At 37.4% G+C, this 10,313-nt stretch overlaps 1 protein-coding gene across 1 annotated transcript; it reads right to left on the bottom strand.

Moving 5' to 3' along the window:
• Positions 1–2,075: 2,075 nt before the first annotated feature.
• ABCG11 (white-brown complex-like protein) lies at positions 2,076–5,694 on the bottom strand. The gene is made up of 10 exons (XM_006848556.4): positions 5,150–5,694; positions 4,731–5,020; positions 4,441–4,612; positions 4,232–4,354; positions 4,012–4,140; positions 3,711–3,905; positions 3,513–3,599; positions 3,144–3,416; positions 2,864–2,971; positions 2,076–2,775 (listed from the first exon to the last, which is right to left on the bottom strand). The coding sequence occupies exons 1-10, from the start codon at positions 5,552–5,554 to the stop codon at positions 2,419–2,421; spliced, it is 2,139 nt and encodes a 712-aa protein (XP_006848619.1). The 5' UTR covers positions 5,555–5,694; the 3' UTR covers positions 2,076–2,418.
• Between the last annotated feature and the right edge of the window lie 4,619 nt (positions 5,695–10,313).

The raw sequence follows: 10,313 nt of genomic DNA, 5'->3' as shown, positions 1-10,313 counted from the left end.
GCCTCCATTCTGAATGGAGGGGCTAAGATTGCCTCAATCACAAATCACGTCTCTATACTATTTTATTTTTTAATTTATTTTTTATAAACTATTTTGATACCAAATTTTGGATTTCCAATCTTCTATTAAACTCGTACTAGAGAAAAATGTAAAAAACATATTTTCAATAAAATAAAATGGCCAAAATACCCTTGAAAAATTCAAGGGGTATTTTGATCATTATATTTTATTGAAAATTTATTTTTTAAATTTTTTTTATAGGTGCGTCTCAATGAGTAGATGGTACCTATCAAATTTCATATTCATACAATTTATATAAAAAACAGTAAAAATAAAATACTTTGAGATGTCATATCTAAGATGAAACGGTGAGTGGTTCTTTTAATCAAATTTGGATGGTTGAATGGTAGGGGAAGCATAGATCTTCTATGTTGTAGGGAAAGTATAAGAGCAAACAAATTAGTTATTTCTGGCATGAGCGTCTGTGAAAAGATTCATTGTCATAAGAGATCGATTGAGTTAATTTAAGAAAAAAAACGAAAATATGAAGGAAAATAAAGAAATGATACAAGAAGAGCGAGAGAGAGACGCAACCACGAAAAAGAAAGGGAAAATGTCCAACAAAGGAGAAATGAATTTAGGGGGGAAGAAAAGAAAATGTGATGTGTGTGGAAAAGACATTTGGTGGGGCGGGGAAGCATTGGAGTCATGCCCTTTCCTTTATTGCAGCATGTGACATTTAGTTGGGTATGGTTTTTAATGAAGAACATGGGAAGTGGTTGCCCTATTCTTTTCAGCTACACAAGAAAGAGTGACCGTGGTCCGTCCATCGCTCACCATCACCTCTAAGAGATTACATTACATTACATTACATGGGAACCTATATCTATCTCTCTCCAATTCAAATTTATCAAGGATCCTCATCTCACTTTCAATTGGGTGCACATATGTGGTCCCACCCGCTCTAAATAAAACCACCAAGAAAGGAGAGTTAGATGGAGAGAGTTAATTGCAATTTCCAAGATAAGGAAAGAGGCCGGAAAGACCTTGTTATTTTGGGAGCGAGCTTTTTCCTTTGTGTTTTACTGGGTAAGGGACAAAAGGCACCAATCTTACCACTTTTCACAAAAGTATTCGTGAATTTTGAATGCTCCCATCTCTTCCATTCGGTCATAAATGGTGTTATTACATGCCACTTCCTTCTCATCTTACAAATTTTATCCACGGTCGGCTTTGCTTGGTCTAGAGCAACGTTTTAAAAAAGCTAGAACCAACCAGTAGGTCAGGAACTCCTCTGATTCTCCCAATATATTGGGTCTCGGTCCGTCCCATTTTTATTTCTTAACATTTTTAAATTTTTTAGTCCTCTATTTTTTTATTGGCCCGACTACCAATCCAATTCTATTTTCTGGTTGGGCCCCATATTTTTAAACCTTGGTCTAGAATCTAGATTTGGGGTGGGGTAGACGTCTTTTTCGTTCAATAAATAAAAGAGAAAATTTATATCGGAAAAGGTAGTTTTAATTTTTGAAAAACCATTTGATTGATCATCTGGGATATATGACCATGAAAAATAAAAAGATTTTAAAGTCTCGGAAATAGTGCATTTTACAACATATTATCTACACCATCTATTTTCAAGATTTTCATTTGTTTATAGATCTATTTGATTTAAATCATTTTTGAAATTCACAATTTTATAATTAGATATAAAAATAGATTTTGAGATAATCCTAAGAACAGTTTAAATCAAAATTATATATCATGATAAAATTTGAAGATGCACCTTACCTCTACAGCTACGGATGCATCCCTGTGCCAACCGCACCCATAAATAAATAATAAATCGATGGTTGATTGTGCGCGGGAGAAGAGGATGGGGTAAAAGGAAAGGAAAGAAAAGTCTGTCGGGATAGTTTAGCACCCAAAGCCAAACCACATAATGAGAGACAGAGAGAGATGAAGCTTGCAGTTTTTCTACTCTTCACACCACAGAGAGAGAGAGAGAGAGAGAGAGAGATGAGAAAAACTTGGAAGTATTCCACTCTCACAAGCAGTAAATATGAGAAAAGTGATGAATGGGGAGGTGGTGGTTCATTTCATGTCCATTTACTGGGCCTACGCATTAAAAACGGGCCAAAACAAATAGACAAATATGGTAGGAGAGGCCAGCGGCAGCTGGCTGGCCTCCTCTCAATGATGGGTATATATCAATGTCTTTCCATATATCAATCAATATAACAATGTAAACGTTTATATATATATATGGGGGGGTGTAATTGCAGAGAGTGTGTGGTGGCACCCCAATGCTCGGCTCCATGACTCTGACCATGTATGTAATTCAATTAACACCTTCCTTCAGAAGGGTGAAAACCCTCTCTCTCCATGAAAACTGCCCCTTGGGTCGTTGTTTCTTTCCTATTGCCCGTGGCCTAGATGGGCGGTGGTTGCATAGGACTTGAGAGATGGAGACTGATAAAGACGATCTGGATTCACTGTGGTAGTGCTATTGCCTTTGGTGGTCTTCTGCTGCAGTCTCCTTCTTGCTATGAACCCTCGGACCCATGGAGTCACATCCTCACTGATCTTTATCATAATGAAAAATATGATTCGGTATATGATGATCATGCTGAAGAGCACACTAAGATCGATCCACTTGGACCTATTCACATTTATCTGAAACACATACTCTAATATGTACTCCCCACTGATCTTTGGGAGATCAGGCGACTGATTGTCAAAGTACAGACCCCTCAGATCATTCTGATATTGGCCCTGTTAGGAATTGAAGTAACCGATTTCAACATCGAAACAATACCCCCAATTGATAAATAATATGGATTACCCAAGTGCAGAGACCTACCTGAAGTGCCCAGTAATGAAAACTGATATAAGACATGGGATATCTCCAGAATGGCTTTGGGATGTCATTTGGAAGCCTGAAGTAACCAGAGACCAGCATAAAAATTCCCTGATCCACATTTCAAACAACATTCCCATTAATCTCCTCATAGGACAACATCTAACTCATCACAATCTGTACAAGAAATCCAACTTCTATGTAACAAGATTATCAATAAATTCTGGCACAGAAAAAGGTCACTGCTAGTGTGCAAGATTAAAACCAGTTTGCTCTGTGATACCTGTATTCCGGCTCCAATAATGATACCCATAAGGAAATTGGGTATCACACTTGCTATAGCCATCATCAAGCTTTCAACCACTGTGACACTAGCATAAAGACACATAACAAAGAAGACGTAATGGATGAAACCAGGATGAAGCCGGACCATGAAGTAGCAAATGGTTCCGGATATGAAGGTGATCATGATCAGGAATGGCATTGCAGAGAGGGTGTTGCTTATGACAAATGCAACCACCCCATAGTGTCCGTTCAGCCTCTCTCTCTGAAACACCTGCAGCATTCCATTCCGATGCAATTTTAAGATGCATTTGTTAACTAATTCATGGAAAGACAAGAGTAGCATACACAGAAGCGTCAGGTCTCAAACCTTCATATCTTCAACAAAAGAAGGGAATCCCCCAATTGACATGAAGGTCACGAAGCCAAAAACAAAAGAAGCACATGCACCTCTGGCCTGTTGCAAACAAATTACGTAAAGTTATTACCATTGCCTACACTTTGGGAGTGGTGAAAGCAATGGACCCTTCAGTCGGTTTGAGCGATTAGAAAAAGAAAAGAAGCTCACCAGAATGGAAGTGTAACTGGTGCCCACATTCAAGTAGATGGTTCCTATGCATATAGTGACTACAATATAGATAACAAGTCTCAGCCAGTAATAACCAAAATCCCTCGACATATTTACGAATGATCGCTTTGTCAAAACGGCAGTTTGCCTTAGAAAACTAGCCTGGCTGCCTCCGGATTCCAACACAGTCCCTTTCTGCAAGTATAGTTCAAAACCCCAATTATTCTTTTCATCAAAAGAAGGCCGATGCAATGGAAGCAACCGTCCTAAAACATGTGTGGTGCAGTGCACTGCTACTTACGACTTTTGATATCTGTTCCACTCGCTGATTTGTTCCATAATACTGTTGCGAAGAATTGTAATGATCGAGCAAAACCCTGATGGCCTCGATTGTGGTTATTTTCTCTAGAGGATCATCTGACCTTTCCAACTGAAAGTAAGAGACGGTGATCAGCCAATGTTGCTGGATTCATCCGGCAAGAGTGATGAAAAAATAATGGGGATTGATGTAAGTAACATACCCTAAGTTTCATGGATCCCTTGAGAGTTGCCTTCACCTTATCAAAATCAGAGTTTATGCACCTCAGGAAGTGATCGGATGGGTTTCTCAGAGATGGGCAAGGGAACCCTGCTTGTGCAAAAAACTGAAAGCAAAAAACAACATTAAAGGGGAATTTGTCACTCACCCACAACAAAAACAATATGAGGGAGATAAGAGTAACTGGTTCACCTCACATGCTTCTGGGACTTGCCCAAAGTAAAGAGTCTTGCCTCCAGAGAGCAAGCAGAGACGATCAAAGAGCTCAAAGACCTCACTGCTGGGCTGGTGAATGGACGTCAACACCGTGCGTCCATCCCTCGCCAAGCTGCGCAGTGTCTGGGTGACGAAGAAGGCTGAGGCACTGCCATCAATCAAACAAAACCATTATAGATAATGCGTGTGTGAAAGAGAGAGAGAGAGAGAGAGAGAGAGAGAGAAGCCAATCCAAGGATCGTTGGAGCAGTAGCAGTTACAGTTACCTGTCGAGGCCGCTAGTGGGTTCATCAAGGAAGAGCAATCTAGGCCTCATGAGGATCTCAAGCGCTATGCTCACTCTCCTCTTCTCTCCTCCGCTGATCCCACGCAAATGCCAGTTCCCGATCACAGTGTTGGCGCAGTCCTGGAGACCCATCTCAATTATGGTGCTCTCCACGAGGGCCTGCTTATCCGACCAGGGCATCCTGTTCGGGAGTCGGAGGCGAGCTGAGTACATTATTGTCTCCCTCACCGTCAGTGTGCCTATAAGATTGTCATCCTGAGTTACATATGCCTACAAAAACAGCCGTGAGCGGTTTTAGTTTAGAGTATATTGTTGCAGGAACTCAACTGAGAAGCAGTGTGTGTAGTGGAGACGAGAGGATATGCACGATGATGATAGAGGTAGAGAAGGGAGACAGACAGCAGTGCCGAAGGAGAGGTTCCTCTTGCGGCCGTTGAGCAGGACAGTGCCGGACAGGAATGCGTTGGAAGCCAGGCGACCGGAGAGGGCATCGAGCAGGGTGGACTTGCCAGAGCCGGAAGGGCCCATGAGGGCCATGAGGCTGCCTGGCTCTGCATACCCCGTGAGGCCGTCCAGCACCTTGTGAGACCCTCCTCCTTTTGGAAGAGCCACTGTCACGGTGAGGTCCTTCCAAGTGAGCCTGGCAGAGATGTCCCCGGTAACATCCGCCTCTTTCCAGAGGCTCTCGCTGAGAGGGCTGAGACCAGGGGCAGGCCTGGTGGTGGTGGTGGTGGTGGTGGTGGTGGTGGAGGAGGAGGATTCGATCTCCATGACCACATGCTCTGGTGCTGGCCGGCTTGCCATTCGGAGAGAGAGTTGTGTTATGGTGGGTGGTGGTTTAGTAGTAGTTGTTGTTGCTGTTAGAGAAGCAGAGGAGGAAGAGCAACGTGATTCGCACTCTCACACTCACGCGCTTTTAGTGTGAAGTGGTGCTACTAACTGTCCAAGGAAGACCACCGCTAAACTAACTGACTAGACGCCGCCCCTCGCTGTATATTATACCCAACAACGGAACGTGTGCCCTCACCCTCCTTAATGAGAAGGGGTGGGTGTTGGTGGCCGCATTTATTCATCCATTTCATTTCGTCCTCATTACTGCCAGCAGCTTCAACTCGACCCTTTCCTTTGTGACTCACGGAACGACTCGAAGGACGGCATTACATTTCGATTACAATTAAATTGATTGAGAGATGGGGAACGACACCTTCTTTTATCCTCCAACTCGCCCCATGTCCCTCTAAACAATCCAATTACGCTCTAAAATATTCTTCATATTTTTTGAAAATCTATTTAATTATCAAATTTTAAAATCCAAATATGATTAAAATCTATAACTATACGAAAATCTTGAAAGTTGACGGTCTAGATAATGTGTTGCAACGTGCATTGTTTCTACACGGCTCATAATTTTTTTTTTTGTTCATATTCATACATCATGATGTCGAGGTGATCAATTAGATTAGATGATTTTTCAATATTGAAACATATGGCACTTATAATTCTACATTTTAAGGTTGCAAACTTATATAAACTTTTTCCTTATTCTAATTTCTAAAAACAAAATTCTTCATTTCGGCTATAAGTAATTCTGTACAAAAGGGAAGTAGTCTATATGTTACTCGTCCTTCTATTGTTGCTTTGGTACGGGAAGATTAACATGGATAGAAAACTAAAAGTAATTAGGGTCCAGGTCCCTAACTTTATATCTCCATTCCATTTTAAAACAAAGGAATGCAGTAATTGGGGCATCATTACACATCAGGAAAACGCATCCGGATAATTTGTAAGTCGAGTAGGGGGAGATATTTCAGACCTCCACATCGCTATTTACCACCCGTCTTTCCAATTAATAATAATATCAATCAATGAAGGTGTATTATTATTATTATTATTAGGTGTCCGTTTGCGGTTCTAAACAATCAAAATAAGCTCACCATCAAATACTATTGGAAGATGTTATTTCCATACTCCAAATCTTGGTTACACCATCAAATACTATTGGAAGATGTTCCATACTCCAAATCTTGGTTACACCATCAAAATTCATTTTTATATCTAATTGTAAAATTTTAAATTTTAGATTTAATGCAGATTGAGTAGATTTTTGACCACTTGAAAATTGACGGTCCAAAAGTGCATTATAAGATGCACTATTTTCAATATTTGAAATCTATTTGTTCTAATTTTCATATTCAATTTAAAGATTTTTAGGCATCCAAACAGCCTCTTTTGGTCAATTTTTTAGGTGCGTCTTAATGGTTTAGAACCTCATCCATATATAAAATTTTTGTTTTTGTTAGTGGGTTAGAAAAGGTACTGCTCGATTTCATTAACCTTCCCATCTTGAGTTGTGGCCGGGTTTTGGGAAGCCAAAAGATTATGTGCTCCTGCGGGGGCATATAATTTATTCACGGGAAAACCTCGTCTGAAAGCATACTTTCAGTTATCTAAATATGTGGGATGCAACTTGAGCGAGCTGGGGACCAACCTCAAATTTTAGGAGAAACAATGTCCCATTATCCCAATTTTAGATCGTCCAATTTCAATGTTTCACATTCAACATCCATATTTCATTTTTTTAAATATTAAGATCCATATTTTATTTTTGAAATATTAATCAACTCGATTCCAAAATTTAAGGTGCAAAATTTTTTAATTTTAAAAAGGGTTATGTTACGATCCTCATACTATAGAGCATTTTATAATTGTAATAAACAAATTTTGAACAGTTATATACTCTTGTTTTGTATATGGATCTTTTTTTTTTTTTTTTTTTTTTAATGATGATATTTTTTAGGGATTGCCTACAAAGAGATAATTTATCTGTTGTATATGGAGCTCAAAATCATTTTTGTCCTTTAAATTTCAAAATGGGCGGTTGTAAGAATGTCATTGAACAGACACCAAATTCTCGGACTTCTTGACTCACCCCAAATTATCCAATTTGACATCGGATGAGTGAGAATAATTATGACTTCCATGTACAAAAGATAAATACTCTTTGTGTACAATCCCTATTTTTACTAATTAGAAACGATGTGATATCGTCTACATGGAGTATTACATTTCACACATAGAACACATTAGTGGCTTTTAATGCTCCATGGGAGTGATGTTACACCCTCTTAATGACCAACAATACCTATACTAAAAAGGGAAAAATATCTTCATACCTAATATTTTTAGGTTTCATTTCACAATAGACCCAAGGTTTTAAAAGATATCTTGAGGCATAAAAATTGTAGATTTTATTTCTTCTAACCCCTTGAGCTAATTTAAACTTGTTTTTTTAGACCAAACAAATCTAAAAAGACATGCATTTTCTAAAGGAAAAATATCCTATTATTTTCTATTTTTAACTTCTATATCTCATCAGACCCAAGAATTGAAAATATTACCTGTAAAAAAAAAAAAACTATATTTTCTATCTTCCATCCCACTAAACCCTTTTGACTATATATTATTGACCTTAACAACTTATTAAATGACTCTATTTCTCTCTATCTCTCTAAAACATCATCTCTCTCTCAAAACTCCATTTCTCTCTAAAACCCAAACTCTATCTCTCTATCATATCATCGTCTCTCTCTCTCTCTCTCAAAACTCCATCTCTCTCCCTAAAACTCAAACTCCATCTCTTTCTAAAACCCAAACTCCATCTCTCTCTCACACTTAAGAAGGTGTGCTTGAGTTCAAGCTCAAGCTAAACCTTTTGGCTGGTAAACTCACCAAGAAGTGAAGAGAGAGAGATGGAGTTTTAGAGAGAGAGAGGGAGATAGAGTTTGAATAGGGTGTTATTTTAGTGTTTGTTTTGGTAAAAAATTTACGGTCAAAGGAGTCTAGGGCGTTGTAAGATAAAAAAGATAGAGACATTTTACTTACAAGTAATATTTTTAATTTTTGGGTTTCATGAGATATGGAAGTTAAAAATAGAAGATAATAAGATATTTTTCCTTTTCTAAAAGCCATCATCCCAAACTTTTAGAGAAAGAAGTGGTTCATGTAGGTCAAAGGTTATTGGGAGGAGAGAGAGAGAGGTGTTTGGAGAAACACAGGAGGAGATAGAATGAAAGAGACACATGAAAAGAGAGAAAGTTAGATGTTTGGAGTATATAAGTGAAGAGAGAGAAATGATTGGGTTTAGAAATAGCATGTCTTTTTCACATTTGTTTAAGTTAAAAAATAGGTTTAAAGTAGCCAAGATGTTAGAAGATATCTTTTGAAACTTTGGGTTTATCAATATACGAAACCTAAAACTCGGGGATATGGAGATATTTTCTCAAAAAAAAATGTATTACAAAACAAGTGTATATAAAAATTCAAAATTTATTGAGTACAATTATAAATATTATATAATAGGAACATCCTAACATAACCCTTTAATAATACTAATGAACTACATTATAAAATTTTATAACAAAATTTAATAATTTTAAAAATGGAGGTCCCAAGCCATAAAAACAAGCATACATGCAAAACCACTACTTGTTCCCTTATACTTCCCCTTGTTTCTTTCCTTTGTGCTTTGTTTAATGGATAATTTACTCACGTGCACTAAAACAAATAGGAAAACACAGAAAGAGCTATTTTTTCTTAAAAATTACACTGAAGGTCAGTCACACTATAGTCTTTTTTAGTTTTTCAAGTTTGCCTCTGACTCTGATATTACAAATATTGGAGCGGTTTTTACTTTACTTTTTTTTTTCCCCTTGAACAATGATGCTAGTCCGAGGTCCTAGACCTAGGACCACTCTGTTTATGGCCTTAGGCCATAACAATACCAGAGGCCTAGGACCTTAGATTTCTGTCACAAGGACACTAGTCTGGGGGCATAGTTAGTAAGTTAGGGAATAATAAAAAGTTGGCAAGTCAAAATATCGGTAATGAATCGATTTTATTTCAAAAAGTCGGTAGAAAAAATCCGATAAAACAGATCGCCAAAAAAATGAGGTGTTATAAAGTCATGGATAATTTGGCTTTGCCTAAAAAACGGAGTGAAAAAATCGGATATGCAAAGATGATATAATATAGGATTATGATTTGCAATTATTGTATAGATACATTAAAGCCTTTGAACAATAATTTTATAGCCTTATCTAGTGTCAATAGAGTGATACTTGACAATTATTGTCCAAACTTTTAATAAGTCCAACGACAGTACTTACTCTGTTGTCACAACATGAAATATATCATAAATTTATTTGGAGCATAAAATGACATATAAATAATACTTAACACAAGAACTATATGTAGATAACAAGAACTGTAAACTAAGATACATGATGATTGTTTGAAGAAGAAAAAAAACACAAAAAAGACCTTCAATAGAGGATTACAATTAACTAAAACAAAATACATACCCAAATATGTAAAATAGTAGTCCATCCAAAATGCAAAGTTATATACACCAATGAAATAAAAAATAAAAAAATACAATTAATCAAACTTCTCTTTATATAAAGAAAGCAACAAAATGTTTAAGAAAATTAAAATATAATGTTGAATTCCTAGTTGCTTAAATATTTAGCATACAAAATCTTTAAGCAAATTTTAATCTCACACA

The sequence above is a fragment of the Amborella trichopoda genome, chromosome 9 (genome assembly GCF_054954075.1).
Source record: "Amborella trichopoda isolate Santa Cruz 75 chromosome 9, AtrichopodaSantaCruz75HAP2 v2.0, whole genome shotgun sequence".
Classification (NCBI taxonomy): Eukaryota; Viridiplantae; Streptophyta; class Magnoliopsida; order Amborellales; family Amborellaceae; genus Amborella; species Amborella trichopoda.
This window is presented reverse-complemented; position numbering and strand designations above follow the sequence as displayed.

Coding starts and splice junctions, on each gene's coding strand:
- ABCG11 (XM_006848556.4), bottom strand. CDS start 5,554: ATGGCAAGCCGGCCAGCACCAGAGCATGTGGTCATGGAGATCGAATCC. Junction 4,355..4,440: donor AAGTCCCAGAAGCATGTGAG/GTGAACCAGTTA, acceptor TTTTGCTTTCAG/TTTTTTGCACAAGCAGGGTT. Junction 2,776..2,863: donor TTCATTACTGGGCACTTCAG/GTAGGTCTCTGC, acceptor AATTCCTAACAG/GGCCAATATCAGAATGATCT.